Source organism: Pipistrellus kuhlii, unplaced genomic scaffold, assembly GCF_014108245.1.
Source record: "Pipistrellus kuhlii isolate mPipKuh1 unplaced genomic scaffold, mPipKuh1.p scaffold_m20_p_18, whole genome shotgun sequence".
Taxonomy (NCBI): Eukaryota; Metazoa; Chordata; class Mammalia; order Chiroptera; family Vespertilionidae; genus Pipistrellus; species Pipistrellus kuhlii.
The window spans coordinates 1,359,567-1,380,089 of record NW_023425493.1 but is presented as its reverse complement, the minus strand read 5'-3'; the positions used below and the strand labels follow the sequence as shown (position 1 = coordinate 1,380,089).

The 20,523-nt window shown below is 45.2% G+C and overlaps 1 protein-coding gene across 5 annotated transcripts in view; it reads right to left on the bottom strand.

Moving 5' to 3' along the window:
* POU2F1 (POU class 2 homeobox 1) overlaps positions 1 to 20,523 on the bottom strand; it is a 122,254-nt gene that overhangs the window by 19,869 nt on the left and 81,862 nt on the right. For 3 of the 5 annotated variants that reach the window (XM_036442416.2, XM_045582943.1, XM_036442417.2), the window contains 7 exons: positions 16,253 to 16,353; positions 15,333 to 15,383; positions 13,319 to 13,438; positions 11,043 to 11,231; positions 8,766 to 8,892; positions 7,690 to 7,784; positions 5,044 to 5,217 (listed from right to left, as the gene is read on the bottom strand). In XM_036442416.2, the coding sequence (XP_036298309.1) occupies positions 5,044 to 5,217; positions 7,690 to 7,784; positions 8,766 to 8,892; positions 11,043 to 11,231; positions 13,319 to 13,438; positions 15,333 to 15,383; positions 16,253 to 16,353 (857 nt within the window). Of the gene's footprint in view, positions 1 to 5,043; positions 5,218 to 7,689; positions 7,785 to 8,765; positions 8,893 to 11,042; positions 11,232 to 13,318; positions 13,439 to 15,332; positions 15,486 to 16,252; positions 16,354 to 20,523 lie in introns of all 5 variants that reach the window. The other 2 variants (XM_045582944.1, XM_036442419.2) reach the window with 2 other exon arrangements.

The following is a 20,523-nucleotide window of genomic DNA, read 5'->3' as shown; positions in this document are numbered from 1 at the left end:
AAGCAACTTGTGATACAATGTGTAATAGAGAAGAAAGCTGGGATGGAAGATGGCAGGAGGCATTGAGAACACCGGACCTTCCCTGGGCTGTCACCCTGGCCTTCCCCAGGAGCCTCCAGCCCCAAGTGGCTATTTAAATGAAAATTATTCAAAACCAATCAATTAAACCTCCAGTTCCTCGGCTCCACCAGCCACCCTGCTGCCCAGCAACAGTCACACGAGCATAGTGGCTATCCTATGCCGACAGTGCCACTGACTGCTCCGGACATCTGTTTCCAGGTCAGAAGTGACTGCTTACTGATTTCTGTTCAGTTACAGCAAACAAAGACCCGGGATAGTGCAAGTGGCATAAATGCTAAGTCTATCTGTGGACAGGTGTCTATCTGAATCAATATCTCTGTACATTTAGTCAATCACAAGCATTCACTAAGTGCCTACTAGATATCAGATACTAAACTAGCTGTGTGTCTTGGTCACTTTACTTGTTTAGATTACAGCCTGCTAGAGAGTTGGGCGAACCCAACCTTGCAATTCTTTGCATATGGGACCTGCTGTTGCAGATAAGATGGAAATAACTGTTTCTGACATTGTAATTCATCACTCACTAGAAGTTTTTTCACAAACTTCTATAAATATCTCTAAAAAGTAACAATATTGACAAGTAAACGAAATACCTATTCAAAAATCACATCATAATAAGAATAAATACCTTACGTTGGTGGCTATGCCATTAACTAAGTAAAACTATGGCAATAAATTACAAATTGACTTATTTGAGATGTATAATACAGTCTTACTTCACATTTAAACTATTTAATTGAATGAAAAGCAATAGGTCCTCACTTAGTTAATATACTAATGTTCATTAATTTGAGGTAAGTGTGGCTTGGTGCTTTTATAACTCAAAACCATTGGGGCTATCCCCCACAGAAATAAATGTTTGAAGCAGCTGACTCGTACAAAATTTACATTATATTCCTTTGATATTTTTTAAGAAGCAAAAGGGAAAAGGAGCAAAGATTGGGATTAGGAAATAATGAATGTGTCACGTGAGAGAAAAGTATCACACCATGGCCTCCTAATTATGAAATGACATCTACAGTAACACTTTCATAACCAATGATGTAGTCAGAAACAGCTAACAACATGGAGATTTCTCAAAGAGGGATTTTTTTTTTGTCTTAACTAATCACTTGAATGCTGTGTGTGTGTATAATAAGCTGGATATAAAGCAACCTTTGAATAACTACAACTGAGGTACATGCCTTACACACAAAGGCTTGATTTTCCCATCCTGCACTGGTGACATGTGCTTTAGTCCAAATAGTTAAGGTCTGTGAAATATAGGCACTGCTGTATCAGAGTCATTTTAAAAAATAAGGCACAATTGTGCCAAATAATAGGATAAAACCATCAGCACAACACCAGATCACAGGGAAGCTCTTTGATATATGAGAGAGAGGGGCGCACACTCACACAACACTGGCAATATGTTGGGTCAAGTGCCACAGAAAGGAAACCACTATCTGGGTAAAAGTTAAAGGTTTCAAAAAGCCTTAACATCCTTGGCATATCACTTAGGCAACAGTTTCCTAGGGAACCTCAAAGTATGCTGTGCTAATAGCTTAAAGCTGAAGCACTGAGGACTAGTCCAACCTGACTCATATATTTAAATGCAGTAAAGTACTCCGTATCTTTCACTTTCTTTTTAGGAATAAGCCAGATCATTCAATATTTCAATCTTTCTTAATTGTAATTTGTTCCTTCACAATTGAAACTCCTCACAAATACATAACTGCATTATCTCTAACATTATAGTTATTGAAAAAATCATTTTATGTTCCTAATATATTAGTTTCTTTGAGCAAAAATGAACTACCAAAGAAGTTAGGAATATAAGTCTGTTCATAAAAACACCAGGACACATGCAGGGTCACCCGGCCAACCTGAGCAAGTGGTACATTACTATTCTTCCTACACAAAGGAAATGAGACAGTATGTAATGGTGGCTCAGATTTCAAATAGTAATTCTATTCTCTGGAAAGAAAACATCAGGTTTCTTCTGATTCCATAAAAACACCCAATCCATTCTATACTTCAGTAATTTTTTTCATCTAATGATCTTCTGTTATCTATATACTATAGGCCCAGTGCATGTGTAGGATCCCTAGCAGCTGCCGGCAACCAGCCAGGACCTTCCTTCCCTGGGCTGCCTGACGCCACCACTGCTGGCCAGGGACTCCCTTCTCCCTGCTACCTGTCTTGTCATAGAATCCCATGTTCCGTGCCGTCTCCTGGTCGTCAGCACAAGTGTAACTCCCGGTCAAACCCCCCCCTGTAGGGACAACTTGCATATTTTTCTTTTATTGGTGTGCACAAAATGTGTGCATGGCGGTGGGGGAGGGTGTCCCTCAGCCCAACCTGCACCCTCTCTCCAATTTGGGACCCCTCAAGGGATGTCCTGCTGCCCGTTTAGGCCCGATCCTGATAGGGAGCAGGACATCCCTCTCACAATCCAGGACTGCTGGCTCCCAACTTCTCGCCTGCCTACCTTCCTGATTGCCCCTAACCGCTTCTGCCTACCAGCCTGATTGATGCCTAACTGCTCCCCTGCCAGCCTGGTCACCCTTAACTACCCTCCCCTGAAGGCTTGATCATCCCCAGTTGCCCTCTTTTGCAAGCCTGGTCCCTCCTAACTGCCCTCTTCGGCTGGCCATCTTGTGGCAGCCATCTTGTGGTGGCCATAAAATGTCCACATAGGGGCAGTCATATTTGACCACATGGGGCAGCCAGCTTGTGCGTTGGGAGTGATAGTCAATTTGCATATTACTCTTTTATTAGATAGGATAGAGGCCTGCTGCACGAGTGGGGGCCAGCTGGTTTGCCTTGAAGGGTGTCTCAAATCAGGGTGGGGGTTCCCTTGGGGTGTGGGGCCTGTGGTGATTTGCAGGCCAGCCATGTCCCCTGGCAACCCAAGTGGAGGCCCTGGTATCTGAGATTTATTTATCTTCTATAATCGAAACTTTGTAGCCTTGAGTGGAGTCCAGGGCCTGCCAGGGAGTGTGGATAGCTTGGCTTCTTCCATTGCTGGGGAAACCCAAGCCTCCTACTCACGCCATGGCCACAGCCAGCTTGGTTGAGTTAATTTGCATACTCACTCCTGATTGGCTGGTGGGCGTGGCTTGTGGGTATAGCAAAGATATGGTCAATTTGCATATTACTCTTTTATTAGATAGGATTAGAAACCCAGTGCACAAAATGCATGCAATGGGGTGGGGGGAGGGACAGAGAGAGGGTCCCTCAGTGCAGGCCAGGCAGAGGGACCCCACCAGTGCATGATGGGACCAGGGAGGGACGCAGGAGGACTCCAGGGCATGTCCGGTCCATATCCCTCAATCCCAATTGGCCAGAACCCAGCAGCAAGCTAACCTACTGGTTGGAGCATCTGCCCCCCTGGTGGTCAGTGCACATCATAGTGACTGGTCGACTGTCTGTCCCCTGGTGGTCGGTGCACATCATAGCAAGTGGTTGAGCAACCTTAGCATATCATTAGCATGTTACACTTTGAATGGTTGAATAGCCAACCAACGACTTGACACTTAGCATATTAGGCTTTTATTAGTGAATATATAGGACTAGAAGCCCGGTACACAAATTTGTACACCAGTGGGGTCCCTCAGCCTGGCCTGTGGGATCGGGTTGAAACTGGCTCTCCAACATCCCCCAAGGGGTCCTGGATTGTGAGAGGATGCAGGCCAGGCTGAAGGACCCCAACTGGGCTCAACCAGGACCAGGAAGAGATGTAGGAGGTAGGCCAGCCAGGGAAGGACCATGGGAGGGCTCCAGGGCGTGTCCGGCCCATCTCGCTCAGTCCCAATTGGCTGGACCCCAGCAGCAAGCTAACCTATAGGTCAGAGCGTCTGTCACCTGGTGGTTAGTGCATGTCATAGTGAGTGATTAAGTGGTTTTAGCGTATCATTAACATATTATGCTCTGGTTGAATAGACAATCAGACACTTAGCATATTAGGCTTTTATTGTATAGGAGGTTATAAAAGCGACCATCTTACTATTCAACTAGTAGCTATGACACGAAATAACCATCAGGGGGCAGGTGCTCTGACAGGTAGCTATGATGCACACTGCCACCAGGGGGCAAAAACTCAACACAGGAGCTGATGAGCAACTTGCACTTCAGGACTCCTCAGGGGATGTTGTTGGACCCCACTTCCCAGAGGGACCCTGCTCACTCGGCAGATGCCCTTTGAGCCCTGGCACTGTACCAGGTAGGAGTGGCTGGGGAGAGACCACAGGAGGTTGGCTCAGGGCATGTGTGGCCAGTCTCGCCCAGTCCTGTCCTGCTGGCCGCCTTCTAATTATTTCCTTTCAGTGTGTGCAAACCCACGCACTGGGCCTCTCATTCTACATAAAGGCCATTCAGTTCCTCCACTCCAGTGTCACTCATGCGGTGAACAAGAGGAATTAAAGCAGTGCCTATAGCCAAGTCTCCTGCCAAACCACTGGACATGTTCTACTCGCAATGTCCTGCTACCTGGCATTAAAAAACCTAATTTGGATATTTCGTCTTTGACAGATTCTTAATTTGTTTCAGTTTGGGCTTATTTTGTACATTTCGCACCCATGAGTGTGTGCATGCAAGCGCATGTCTCCACCCCCTACAAAAACTATTTCAAACAAGCCTTTCAAACATTCCCGTCAGCTACTCTGATACTTGCAATCTTGACACACTCTACCTCACATATATAGCACTAAGGTCTAGAACCAGATGTTCTTCAAATAACTAAACCCTCAATATAGTCATATCATCTCCTAACACAATCTTTTACTTTCTCAGCACTATTGGTATAATTATAATTTCAGAGGCCTATGTTCTGAGAGAATCTTAAAGGTTTTTAACCTAGCATTAAATCATAAGTTTATAACCAAATATATACAATAGTCTAATCTTATAGATGCAGGAAAACTAATGGGCACATAAAGCAGGCTGAGTAGGGAAATCCAAGTTCAGGGCGGGCTCATCTACCTGAGTGAATCCAAGTTTGATTCGTCTTTGTTTGAAGGTCTTGGCAAACTGCTCAAGCTCCTCAAGATCACTGGGCTCCTCCAAGCTGGGAGTGTCGATTCGCTTTGGTGTTGCCTGGCTCTGTGGAAGTGTCTGAATTGGGGTTGCAGCTATTGTGCGTGTTGGGGTTGCTGGCTGTTAAAGAAGACGAACAGACATACAAAAAGGTGTTTAGGTTGCATCTGGACTGTGCAGCAAGTAAACAACCTAAGGAAACAGCTGTATTGGGAGAGGATTATAAAGACCCTGTAAAATGTAGGGTTCGTGGAGAAACACAGAATGTGAAATCATGTCCACCAGAATCACAGGTAAGGTTAAAATGTAAGCACAAGTAAAGAACTCGTCTACCTAAAAATGAAACTCAGTATATTCAGGTTTTCAAATGGTCTGAATACATGTATTTTATACCTTTTAATAGATTATTCCTCATTTTTTAGACTCTACTTAATAAACATACCACTTAAACTATAAGTTCCAAAACAGCAGGGACTAATCTATCTTGTTTATCACTATCTTGTATATATCCAACTTGTGACACAATATTATAAATATTACTATAAGATTGTTAAAGTACAAGAAAAGCAAACCACCTACAGTTTAAATATCTTAATAGCTTCATTTGTTTATATTTCCTCGAATTTTCCACAGATCTATATTTCTTTTATTATCCTGTTTTTTTCCATTGGAGAGTGGAAGGGGGTGAGTGAAACATTAATGAGACACATCAACTGGTGGGCCCCCGCACCCCCACTGTTGCGTCCCTTCTGGGACCAGGGATCAAACCCACAACCCAGGCACGAGGCCTTAATCAGAAATCAAACCCATAACCCTCCAGTGCCTATAGATGCTCCAACCACGCTCAGTGGCCAGGGAAATTATGTTTTTGGGTTTTTTTATTCCTATGGTTTTTCAGTCTTTCTAATTATCATTTTCAAAGGCTGATGGAAGCAATACGATCATAATTTATTTAACAATTTCTTCATTGCTGGACACTTCTTTTGTTTTCACTAGCACAAGTGACACCACAACAAATGGTTCTGCATGTAGTTCTTTTCCCACCTCTGGAATTAGTTCTCTGAGATAAACTCATGAGGCACTTTCTATAACCAGATAAAGGGCGGCCAGAGACAATGGCATCGCTTCTGATCCACAGCAGCATGTCAGTTCTCACCACCCAATCTCTCCCCAAAATCTGTCAGCAGTTTTCAAAATGTTCTGCTAATTCACAGTTGCCCTAATTCGTATTTCTCTTATTACACAAAGTCAGAATTTTCCCATGTGTAAATTATTATCTGTATCTCCTTTGATGTAAATTAGTTTTACATCTCAACCCATTTATATAAAGTATTAATGATTTTCTCATTCTTATCCTTAAAGAACTGATCAAATGTTACAGATTTGTGTTGCATTAATGCAAATTTTTCCTATCTGCTTTTCCTTTTATTTTTCAACGTACCTGTTTTAAATTATCAAAAGGAAAAAAAGAGGGAAACTTTTTTCTTTCTATTGCTTCAAATATGAAAAAAACTTTCATTTATTTATAACTTGGATACATTTTTTAAAATATTCTACCTGCTTCTTCTATGTATTTTAAAACATTTAATTAGTGAAATCCATCTAAAGTTTACTTGGGCACATAGGGTATAATCTTTCCTTTTTGTGGAAGAAATATAAAATGTCCTTATTATGAAAACACAAGCACGAGGAGACGTCTTCTGAGTATCATTAGTGGCAGACAGGTGCTGCCATGAGTGCATCTCCATCGCTCAGCTGACCCTTCCTGTGACTGGTGCCGGGTGGAGAGATCGCAGGCCAGGATCACACCAAGTCTGTGGCTGTAGATTTAACTCCTGTAGTTGAAATGGGTCATCTTTATGATGCTGAGTTTTTGGTGGATGCTTTTTACAAGTTGAGAAAGGTACCCTCTATTCCTAATTTGCAAGAGTAGATGTTGCATTTTGTCAAATCTGGTAATGTGTGAAAACTTCCATGACTACAGAGTAAGAAGTGGAATGGGCCCCAGGGTCAGCAGTTCAGAACATCACCTAATTTTAGATGCGCAAATGATATGCTCAGTCACAGCTGAACTGGTCTAATACACCCACTTGTCAGTGCCTAGACTGGTGTGTTTTTAGAGCTACATTCTAGTAGAAATGAGCTAAAGCAATACCTGAAAGTTGAGAGGAGAGAAAACACAAGACTTAAGGTGTCTATGCAGCTCCAAGGGTGCTCGGGCCTTCACTGGGGCACCAGGCCTCTATAGTTCAAGGCAAACTTTACTGCAGGGCTGAGGGAGGGTGGTCAAATAGCCAAAACTTATTACTCACTTGCCGCTAAGACTGCCATTCTTTATGAACATACATGAAAGAAAAGGGACTCCTTGAAGATTTTCAATGACTACATCAATTTGGTAGTGGTGCTTTATCAAGCTGATAAGTCCAGCTCTGAATTTTTGGTCAGTTTTTGAATACTATGATTTTTAAAATTAGGGTGTGTGTGTGTGTGTGTGTGTGTGTGTGTGTGTGTGTGTGTATTTAATTCAATGAAGTCCAAAAGCCCCTTAAAACAACAGGACAAGAAAAAGCAAACCCATGGGAGAAGGCTGACCTGGGAGGTGAGGGTGATGCTTGGCTGCGACTGTAGGAGGTTGGCTTGGCTTTGCTGAGGTAGTTGCGTTAGAAGATTTTGCGCTTGCAGGAGACCTGTTAAAACACAACACATTATGCCAGGAACATCAGGACAACTTTGAACTCACAGCAAAAAGAATATGATCATGAGATGGAAATTTCCAACTGATCTCCTGATAGTCTTATTGGTCTTACTAAAGTGACTTGGGAAAGGAGAATGAAACATTAGACTAAGATTGGTATGTCTTTAGCATAACCTGAATGACCCTCTAATTGGCCAGTTCTTCACTTTCGGGCGGAATGGATGAAAGTGAAGTAGTCTAAATGGAAGCAGATTGATATTCCCAAGAGCTCAATTTCTCACGCAGAATCCTTCACAAACAACCAGAGAATTGTCTAGTTCATGAAGGGAGCAGACTACCCTTTAAGTGTAACAGGCATTTGCATAACAAAAGGTTCTGGAGTGAATGAATGGTCAAGAAAAAAGGCTAAGCAACAGCAATGATGAGGAATGATGAGGAACCACAGAGAAGCACTAGTGGGCTGAAGCCTTGAAAAACCCTCTGCACTGATGCCATTAACCAGTTTTATAAACATGATCAACTGGATTGTTGATACAATATTCACCACCAAAAAGCGGTGAAGACAGTTTTTATCATTCACAAGACGTGCACACCTTCTAGTATAACACCCTCTCCTTCTCAAACCTTAAAATAAACCAAATGATTGTTAGAAACATATATAATTCTTGGCCCACATTCTTTGAATATACTTCCAGGAAAAACTACCAAAACACCAGAAGCAATTTACCCAATTTATGTTCAGCATGTTGAGGGATTTCATTTAGACTTTTGGCCAAACTCTTGGTTCCTCCTTAGTGATTAGAGAGATGATGGCAGGGAAAAACTACCTTCAGTATTGTGGTATGCATGGAAAAAATACTCCTCTTAACTTGAATAGTGAGCTTAAAGATCAATAAAACTTAAGGAAAACATTGTTCTAACGGGCAGTTTCGGGGCCGCGTGCCCTGCAAGTGGACAGCTGTGATGGGCTCACCCTGCTGGCCCTGCGGCGTCTGTGAGATGATGAACTGTGCTGGCTGCAGGTTGGTGGTTGGATGTACCAGCACGAACTGCTGCAGGTTGAGATTCTGCTGCTGAAGTTGCTGTAGCTGTTGCAGATCCTAAAGCATTAGAATTAGAACATGGTTGGAGAGGGAGATAAAAGTTTGCTTATTCGACATTCTCAGATGAGGCATTCTGTCCCCACCCAATCAGGCAACACTTCTCACTCCTGCATGAACGGACACTCGGGTGTGTCCACAAAGCGAGAGAAAAAAAACGGAGCTCCTACAAGGACTATATTTGTTGGCAGATATTGTGTCGTGACTTACAATGAGCTTAATTTTCAATGGCTATTTCCAATTCCCACAATAAACAGTTATAGTTTGTGTTTTAACATGTAGAGACCAATATGGGTTTTAAAAATCAAGTGGAGTTTAAACATCAAATGAGAAAAGAAGGTTGGATTTTTAAATACTTGACTGACTTTTCTCTGAAGTAAAATTTGAAAGTGCTATCTGAATTTGCATAATCAAATTTAAAAATCTATAGTGATTTATGAAATTTGGCACCAGCTCATTGAATTCAACTGAGAAATCACTGTGAAATATTAAGTTATCCATAAAAAATCTGATCGATAGCATCTTATCTTATTGAACAATGTCAACTTAGGGTCTCACAGCTTAGGCACTAACAACATGTTTTTGGTGATGAAGGAAGTGGTCAAAATAAAAACGCCATCTTGATAAAGATTGTATATAATAGCCAAAAAAGTTAGTCTGACATCTCTCCCCTACTCTTTAGTGGCTTCTCTGTGCTGCCTGGTCACACTCTGCTCCCTTTCAGGCCATTCCAAGGCCTCCCTCAGGGATGACCACAGCTGTGCAGGCAGGCTCATACAATCTTCACAGATCTCACTGCCCTGACTACCCAATTCTCTCTTCCTCTCCTTGAGATGAAGGATCTCATTTGCCTCCCTCCTTGGTGGTACTGTCTATGCTTCTTAAATACATTTTTATTATCTCTGATACTTGGCTCCAAAATGTGAAAAACGAAACCAAGCAATATCCTAACAGAGTTCTGCCCAACTGGGCAGAGCTGGGCAGCAGCAGGCGCCAGGCAGCAGCAGGCGCCTCGCTGGCCCGCACATGGGCAGCGCTCACTGTGCACAGGGCAGGGCAGGCTGCACAGGGGCAGCGCTCACTATGGCACAGGACAGGGCAGGCTGCACAGGGGCAGCGCTCACTATGGCACAGGACAGAGCAGGCTGCACAGGGGCAGCGCTCACTGTGCACAGGACAGGGCAGGCTGCACAGGGGCAGCGCTCACTATGGCACAGGACAGAGCAGGCTGCACAGGGGCAGCGCTCACTGTGCACCGACAGGGCAGGCTGCACAGGGCAAGCGTCTCACTATGGCACAGGACAGGGCAGGCTTGCACAGGGGGCAGCGCTCACTATGGCACAGGACAGGGCAGGCTGCACAGGGGCAGCGCTCACTATGGCCACAGGACAGGGCAGGCTTGCACAGGGGCAGCGCTCACTATGGCACAGGACAGAGCAGGACTGACACAGGGGCAGCGCTCACTATGGCACAGGACAGGGCAGGCTGCCAGGGGGCAGCACTCACCTGTGCACAGGCACAGGGGCCAGGCTGACAGGGGCAGCGCTCACTGTGCACAGGACAGGGCAGGCGCAACAGGGGGGCAGCGCTCACTGTGCACAGGACAGGGCAGGCTGCACAGGGGCAGCGCTCACTGTGCACAGGACAGGGCAGGCTGCACAGGGGCAGCGCTCACTGTGCACAGGACAGGGCAGGCTGCACAGGGGCAGCGCTCACTGTGCACAGGACAGGGCAGGCTGCACAGGGGCAGCGCTCACTATGGCACAGGACAGAGCAGGCTGCACAGGGGCAGCGCTCACTGTGCACAGGGCAGAGCAGGCTGCAGCCAGAGGCTAATGAAACGCAGAAATATCCAGCGTTATTCAAAAACTGTCACCTTATGCAGTCAGTTATTTAGAGCTCCTGGGCCTGCAAGGGCTCCACTAACAACCAGAGAGGGAATTTCCAATTAAAGGAAAGCTGCCCTTCTGATCCTCACTTCCCGCCCGGCTCTGAGACTGTTCCTCTCCCTGCCCGGCTCTGAGACTGTTCCTCTCCCTGCCCGGCTCTGAGACTGTTCCTCTCCCTGCCCGGCTCTGAGACTGTTCCTCTCCCTGCCCAGCTCTGAGACTGTTCCTTTACCTTCCAGGCTCCAGGAGCTGCTCACTCACCTGTGCGATCTGTATGGGCTGAGACAGCGGGATCTGCGTCATGGGTGTGGCAGCGGAGGCAGAGATGGTGGCCCCAGCAGCGCTGTGCTGTTGGCTGGCGGAGTGCTGCTGCACCGCAGCCGCCAGCAGCTGTGCCTGTGCCTGTGCCTGTTGCAGGAGCAACTGCTGCTGGGCTGGCGTCAAAGCGAGCTAAACAAAGTGAGACAGACAATTGGAAGGATAAGGGCCCCTAATTCAATCAACTGCTCTGAAGTAGGTAACGCAAGTGGTATTAGACTTTAGCTACAAACTTCACATGGTTATTTAGCATGAGGCTAAAATGTTCATCAGTGACCAAGCTACCATTACCAGCAGAACATTTAAATGAAAATGGTGGACCTCACTCTGGACTTAAATCATTCAAGCTTGTCCAGGGCTCTAGGTTACAAGCAAAACAGTAATTAACTAGTAAGCAAGAAATAAGAAAAAAAATCAACGCTGACAGGCTATGAAAAGAAATGTATACCCAACAGAGCAGCAAGTGGGTATTCAGATGAATGAGGACCACGGGAAAGGCTGATAAGGCCCAGCTGCTCCCCATTAGCACGAAACCTGCCCTAGTCTGTCATTTCCATTATGGCTGAAGATATGACTAAAGAATATGAGCTCCATTTGTTTCTTTTCCAAGTCTCCCGGCAGCCCCCTCCCTCCAGCAGTCTTTTCTGTTATTGAAAGGAATGGGTCTGCAGCTTTACATCCCCTTTCCCACATGCTAGCTCTGTGAAACAGGTGGTGACAGCCCCTCTCTACATGCAGATAATCGCTGATGCCAGGTTTACTAGAGCTCCAGCCACACAAACCTGAAATCCCAAGTGTCCCTCACTATTGCAGAAACTCATCACCCAAAGCAAAACTCAACCAGTAACAGAAGAAATGTGTTCAGAGCAGATTTAAACTTGCTTTCACAATGCAACTCAGTTCAAGCTGCACTAAAGCAGTGTGCTCCTCCTTCCTGAAGGAACGCTGTCATATTCTGAGGAGCAAGGACTGCCACTCGGCGGCACACCTCCTCCTAAAGGGCGGTACAACCTGCCTGTGGCTCAGAGACCAGATCCGAATCAAACGATTAAAAGTCAGATTCCCTTCCAGGTATGTTTAGAGAGGTTTCATACCATACATAAACATGTATTCATCTCTACTAATGGGATTTTGTAAACAATTTTGCAATAATTCTTAGAAGAGCCTTCTACTGCCAAAACATACTTAATGGAAATGAAGGACATACAAAATTTTGTGGGTTGATGTGATATGAATCGATTAATAAATAACTCTTCTTCACTACTCCTAAATATCCCACCTCCTTCCCCCAAAATAATGAGAAATTTTCAGCACTGGAAAAATATTTAAAAAATTACTTTTATTGATTTGAGAGAGAAAGGGAGAGGGAGAGAGAGAAACATTAATGAGAGAGAATCACTGATTGACTGCCTCCTGCATGCCCCTTAATGGTGATTGAACCCACAACCCGGATATGTGCCCTAACCAGAATTGAACCTTGACCTCCAGATTCATAGGCTGATCACGGAGCCCTGCTGGCCAGGCTGGAAAAATACTTTAAATGGTGTCTAAGAGCAAAGACAGCTGAAAAGTTAAATGTTCAATATATTCACATAAGCCAACTTATTGCCAATAAAAATAAATGACATTTATTGAATACTATGTGCCCAGCACTGTTCTATGAGTTTTACATACAGTATTAGCCTTAGTCTTTATAACAATACTGTGGCATGGGCATTATCAACATCTGCATTTAAGCAAAGGAACACTGAGCCACAGGGAGATGGCATAATTAGCCCAGAAGGTAAACTGAGAGCCAGAATTTGAGACCAGAAGCTAAATTTTAGAACATCACACTGTAATTTAAATCTTCTTTTGTAGGCATTATTCCCTTCTTTAACTCTGCTCTGCAATGATGTCATAACGCAAATGGTCACTACTATTCATCAATGTCCAGTCTCACCCACTGGACAATGATTCCACTGTATGACGAAGCAATAGTGGAAACATGGGCTTAGAAACGCCGTCAATTTGTCCCAAGCATCTGCAATTGTAGAAAAGATAGCCTGAAACATAAAAAATTCCCTTCTCAGAGCTGCCTCCAGTGTAGAGGGTTCCCTAAAGACATAATGGTGCCAGGCCCAGCTCCGTTACTGCCTGCTGCAGCAGAGTCCTAACCAACAGCTGGCCAATGGCAGTCTGACACAGAACGCCTATTACGATGCTCCTAGGAAACTTACCCCGGTTATCTGCCCTCCAGCCAGCATGAGCTGGGTCTGCGGGATGGCTGCCTGCACTGAAGGCTGCTGGGAAGGCTGGTTTGGCTGCTGGGAATCCCCCGATTCTTCATTAGATTTAGACTGAAGGTGGGAGGGGTAAAGAGATTTCAAATCGTTCATTAAAAGAAATGCACTATAACTCCATATTTCAAGAATTATTTAAAACATGAACTTATTCAGTCATGCGTTTTCTGGTTTCACTCTTTTTCCTTTCTTATAAATCTTTATGTTTTCCTGATTTTGCATATTATATTAAGTTTATAGATTTTTTTGTTGTTGTTGTTCCCTTGCCAGCAAAGCTGCAATTATAATTTTTAAGAAAAAATAATTTGGTCCTCCACAAACTGGCGGAATTCCGCTATGCGAAGGGGTGAGGGGTGGGGCGCACTTTCCACCCCTCAAAGGGAGAGCCTCCAGGCCCACGGTCTGAAGTGCCTTTGGTGGGCAGGCTGGCCTCACTCCCACAGCAGAACGACTGCCTGGCCCATGGAACTTCCTCTGGGATCCGGAGAACTTTAATCTAGCATCGCCCATCAAGTAACGCTGCAGCTTAGAGGGAAACGCTGCCCTTAGGAGGGAAAGAACTCAGTCCTGAAGGGGCACTGAGAGAACATTTTATGTTAAATTAACACTGGTTATACAGAGCATTGAAATACTGCATAGATTTGCATATTTCCCAGCACCTGTTTTGGGGACTGCAGCAAGGCTAATTAACATAGAGGCTCTGATTAATTCTGCCAGTCAGTGAGGTAATTACAGTGCAGGACTGTAAACAAGTGGCACTGGAGACACAGCCTGTTTGCCAACATCTCTCTAAGGGATGAAAGTTTACCATGGCAACCCAGGCGATTTTCCACCTCCTCTCCCTCACAAAGGGAGGTTGCACTATCTCCCTCTCTTTTCCCTCCTTGTTTCCATGTGTTGGTAGGCCCATATTCCACTGGGTTTCAGGGAATGCTCAACCCCAGGTCTTGAGTCATTAGCAACACTGAAACCAATCTTCCAGAAACTGTGTCCCCTAAACATGCTAATGAAAGGAAGCAGCAGGCTGATTGAAATATTAAGGAGTCATGCCTAATACTTGAACTTGGCATGCTTTTGCCATGATTCACAGAAGCAATGTATTGTAGCCAGATTTAAATTTTGTTTTAAACTTGTGACTGACTGAAGCACATCAATATCTATAAACAGGTTCCCTTACAATCCTCAGAATCATAACATTTCCAAGCAGAGAAGTACCCTGGCAATCCTCTCAAGTTACCCACTTAAAGGCAGATCAGAAGACATGAGCACCGAAGGTTAGGTGACTTGCTAAACCTCAAGTTTGAGAATCAAACCTAAGACTGGTTCCTCTGTACTGGAGTGTTTCTCTAAGATATGACAATGAGCAACAGGAAGCCAGTTGGAAACAGAAGGACACTTAAGACATTATCTGGCCTGGTGTTAGGGATGCGCTACAGCTGAATAACTTGGAAGCGTTTTCCTGGACTTACACAGAACACTTTGAAAATGGACCTTTTTTTTTTTTTTTTTTTTTTTAAATATATTTTATTGATTTTTCACAGAGAGAAAGAATGAGGGACAGAGAGTTAGAAACATCGATGAGAGAGAGTCATTGACCAGCTGCCTCTTGCACACCCCCTACTGGGGATGTGCCCGCAACCAAGGTACATGCCCTTGACCGGAATCGAACCCGGGACCTTTCAGTCCGCAAGCCGACGCTCTATCCACTGAGCCAAACCGGTGCCGGCAAAAATGGACCTTTCTTGATCGCTTTAGGTCACACACAGTAGCAGCACACTGTGAAATCCATCTTCATTAGTGGCAGTGATTACCTCTATTTGGATCTTCATGAGAATCAATAATACAGAAAGGGTACTATCCCTAAGTATTTCCTATTATAAAATTATTGCCTGCTCACTCCATGAAATTGGAAAATTACGGAAAAATGGAAAAAGCCCACATACCAGCTTACCTGTACATTTAAAGACTGAGCAGCCTGCACACTTGTTCCTGCGAGCTGGACCTGCAGATAAGTAACCAGGGGCATCAGGGTCCATCAATAGAGCTATCCTCAACAAGGACTTCAAGTGCCTCTACCAAGTGTGTCACTGAGCTAGAACTGAGGCTGAAAGAGGTTTACCTGTTGGGGTTAAAACTGCAGACAAATTCACGGTCCCTCCACCTCCCAGGAGAAAATGCTGCTCCCACCGCTTTCTGGAGGGTGTTGCCCACACTCAGCATCACCGGGATGCCACACTGTCAGTCAGACACTCCTTACATCACATTTTGCTTGTATTCATAAACACTTAGATCTAAAAACTTAATTAATCTTCCACATTGTGTGAAAGAACACAAAAGAACAAGCTACTTACGTGCATTATTATTATAATCTATCAGAATTATCTGCTCACTCTAATTTCAAAATCTCCATGTACATGTCAGAATAAAAATCTTACATATGAGCACACCACAGAGTCAAGTCCTTAAGACATGATAGTCCTAGCTACAAGCACCAGCCGAAAGGATTCTGTCCTACGAAGCGCACAGAAAGCTGTCATACTAATTCACACTCACATGTCATATGTTCAGAAATTCAAACCACGGCTACATTAAAATAAAGACCACCACTGGGACCATGATAATAATAAATGACTCAGGCAAACATTATCGATGGAGGATTAACATAATATTGACACATTTCCAGCTGTGGGGTCAATAGCTATAGTCAACTAAACTATAAGATGTGGACTAGCCATTCAGTATGGCATGATTAGATGTGATTAGCACCATGCTTGATCAACTGAAGAAGTCCCACATCCTGAGAGACCTGCCCAGGCCCCAGCATCCAGGCCTCCATCCTTCCCTCGCTCACAATCAAGCAGAACGTTCTACCTGGTGGAGATGTCCGAAGAAAGCCTGGGCCTGGGCTGTTGAGATTGCTCCTCCAATAGGCACAGGCTGCTTCTGAAAGTCCAGACCATTCGTTTGTGTGCCTAGAAAGCAAACAAAAGAACGTAATTATGACAAACATAAATTCAAATGAAATTAAACACTAGACTTCAGTTACCAACATTTACCAGGCATCTTATCTAATAAAGAGGGAACGTACTAATTGACTGTCACGCCCTCACAAAGATGGTGGCGCCCACAGCCAATAAGGAGGAAATATGCTAATTGGATGCCTCACCCTCAAAGATGATGGCGCCCAGTCCCCTCAGCCTGGCCAGAGCAGCAGGCGAGGCCACTCCATGCACCTGCCTCCAGAGTCCCCCAGTCCTCTCAGCCACCCAGCCATACAAGACTGGCCCAAGGTGCAGGCAAGCCTTGGACAGCAGCTGCCCAGCCACCCAGGGCAGACCAGAGGTACATGCAAGCCTCGGCTCAGGTAACCAGAGCTGGCAGAGGCTTGCACTGCCGGCAGTGGCAGCAGAAGAGGTGTGATGAAGGCTTTGCCTTCCCCTGATTGCCTGGTCACCTCCTGGCCCTGAGGGTTCCTGGACTGTGAGAAGGGGCAGGCCGGGCTGAGGGACACCCCATCCAGTGCATGAATTTTCATGCACCGGGCCTCTAGTCTATTTGTATAAGCACTTTCCAAAGTACCTCCAAGGCGGAGGAGAGATGCAAAAGAAAGAAAGTCCATTGCAATGATATCTAAAAGCAGGAATGCAGGACAAGTATCCAAGAGCTTAGGAAACAGGAACAAAACTACAAGTAACAATTACAATCTAAGACCGTGTTGGAGAAATCAGAAGTGGATGTAGTGACTGGGAAACTGGCTCGACAAGCATGAGCGAGAGATGCTTAGGAAGAGATTACTGTCATCTCATTGCTGGAGATGGAGCTGCAAGGAGGTACCAGGGTTCTCCCCTGGTCTCATCCTTCTCAGCATTTGGCTTCAACAGAAGAAATTCACTGGCGACTTTGACAAGAGCAACACAAACTTGCTCTTAATTTAAACACATCCTATATAATAAAAACCTAATATGCAAATTGTCCCCTGGGAGTTCAACTGCTCACTATGACAGGTGCTGAACACCATGGGGCATTGGTAGGGACTGGCAACGCAATGGAGGTGCTGCTGTCCCCAATGGGCCCTGACGAGAGCAGGACCACAGCGGGATGATGGAGCAGGTGAGCAGGCATCGCCAGGCCAATGCAGATGCACCGCTTAGCTGAAAGACGGGCATCAGATGCTGGGCTTGCTTCTGGTGAGCACAGCTGCAGCAGTGCGAGCCTCTCCCGCAGACACTCCCCCTGTGTGCCCCAAGCAGTGGTGGCAGGAGCAGCAGGGCCAGGATGAGCGGGAGTGTGGAGGTGCCCAGTCCAGGCTCCTCCCCAGCCTCCTGCTACTTCATGCACTACTTCATGCTGTGCAGGATCAACACAGACAGCAGGCTGGAACCTGACAAGCTGGCAGGTAAGGACAGGCTGTGGCAGCATATCCCCACAGGCAAGGCCGAGGAACCCCACCGGTGCACCAGGCCTCTAGTCCTATATAATAAAATCTAATATGCTAAGTCTGGTTGTCCGGTCACCCATTCAACCAATCAAAGCGTAATGTGCTAATGATATTCTAAGGCCGCTCAACAGCTCGCTATGATGTGCACTGAACACCAGGAGGCAAACGCCCTGACAAGTTAGCTTGCTGCTGGGGGGGGGACTGAGCAAGATGGGCTGGACATGCCACAGTCCTTTCCCGGCCCCAATTGTGCACCAGTAGGGTCCCTCTGCCTGGCCTGTGCCCTCTCACAATCCAAGATCCCTCAGGGGATGTTGGAGAGCTGATTTTGGCCCAATCCTGCAGGCCAGGCCTAGGGACCCCACTGGTGCACGAATTCGTGCACTGGGCCTCTAGTTTATTATAACATTCAACAGGGTCGAGTGTTATAAGATATCTTATAAAGTTCTTCCCAAATTTATCAATGGATTCAAAGCAATTTCATGTCAAACAAGTTATTTCATCTCAAAGCAATTTCATTTCAACAAGTTATTTTCTTTCTCGTTTTTTTCTGCTATTTCTCAAATGTGTATTAAGATAGGAAGACTGGTCACGGAGCAATGACAGGGCCATGTGGGACTAGTACAGGGTAAATAAATAGATCAGATAGAGTCAGACATAGCCACACACATCAGGACATGGAAAACATGGTGAGGAGGCCCTGCAGGTCAGACTTGTGTGAAACAATGGAGTTAATAAATGGAAAATAAATAAATGGAAAACAAGGCATTCATTTGGGGGAAGGGGAGGGATGAAATGAGATCAATTCATATCATACCAGAAAAGAAAACAGAAAATTTGAGGAAGACTAAAGGCCAGAAATGAAAACTTAAAGTAATATTATATTTTAGTACTCTCTTTAGAATCTAGCTATCCTATATAATAAAAGCCTAATATGCAAATAGGCCTAATGGCAGAACGACCAGTCACTATGACATGGACTGACCATCAGGGTGCAGATACTCAGCATAGGAGATGCCCCCAGTCCGCAGGTCCTGACACGCGGTGGAGGTGGGGGGTGAGCAGGCAAGAGGGTGGTGCCAGGTCAGCCAAGGCAAGTGCCAGCAGGGGCCCCCTGATTATCCCACCGGTTGCCCCACAGATAGGCCCTAATCACCAGCCAAGCCTAGGGACCCTACATATGCATGGATATCGTGCACTGGGGCCTTTAGTATCTAAAGAAAAGGGGGAAAAAATCATTTCTCAGTGGCCTCAGACTCTTTTGCTAAAAGCAGGGAAATGAACTCGTTTATTACAGTGGGTCTCACACTGAGTTTCATAATCTCCCATACCACCAAGCAGAGTTAAATCAGAGCAAAGAAGGTGGTTGCAGAGAACTGGGTTTAATGGAAAGCATCTGTAAATATTATGTTTCAACAGAGGATAAAAAATGGTTTATTCTGAATGGTGACCTATACCTTGAATATATAGAAGGGCAAGGTGCTTCGGAAGCTATCTTGCTTTCAATGACGTTGAGTATCACCTGCTAATTAAACTGGGAACTTGCAGCGTATGACCTCTGACCTCTGTAAGAATCCAGCACACCTGAGACTCTATACTACCTTTGCAATTTTCAATCTATCCCAACAATGACGACTTCGACATATGATTGTAGGATTATTCAGCTCTTTCCTAAACCATTAATTTTTAAAAATACATATATATTTTATTAATTTCAGAGAGGAAGGGAAAGAGAAATATCAAAGATGAGAGAGAATCATTGTCTGACTGCCTCCTACACACCCCCTACTGGGGAAGGAGCCTGAAACCTGGGCATGTGCCCTGATGCCCTAATTGGGAATCCAACAGTGACCTCCTGCTTCATGGATCGATTCTCAACCACTGAACCAGGCTCATTAACTTCTTAATAGGATTGGCCATCTTTACAATTCAAAAGAAATTTCTCATTGAGAATGGATGCCTTTACCTTTATAGGAAATAGCTTTTGATAAACCAATTATTCCCAAGACACAAAACTTACGACTGATTCATTTATTATTTGCAGTTAGACAATTCTTTTTGTTTATGTGCATTTTCTATTTTATATAATGACTACAGGCCTGGTGCACGAAATTTGCGCATGGGGTGGGGGAGTGTCCCTCAGCCCAGCCTACATCCTCTCCAATTTGGGACCCCTCAAGGGATGTTAAACTGCCCGTTTAAACCTGATCCCACCTTGACAGCCCTCATGGAGGGCTGCCACCAGGATTGGGTCTAAATGGGCAGTCGGACATCCCTCGTACAATCCAGGACTGCTGGCTTCCAACTGCTCACCTGCATGCTTCCTGATTGCCCCTAACCACTTTTTCCTGCCAGCCTGATCACCCCCTAACCACTCCCATGCCAGCCTGATTGATTCTAACTGCTTACCCCCAACTTCCCTTCTCTGCCAGCCTGGTCACCCCTAACTGCCCTCCCCTACAGGGTTGATTGCCTCCAACTGCCTTCCCTTGCAGACCTGGTCCCTCTCAACTACCCTCCCTTGCAGGCTTGGTGCCTCTGAACTGCCCTCCCCTGCTGGTCATCTTGTGTCCACATGGGGGCAGGATCTTTGACTACATGGGGGCAGCTATCTTGATCTTGTGTGTTGGAGTGATGGTCAATTTGCATATTACTCTTTTATTAGATAGGATAGAGGCCTGGTGCATGGGTGGGGGCCAGCTGG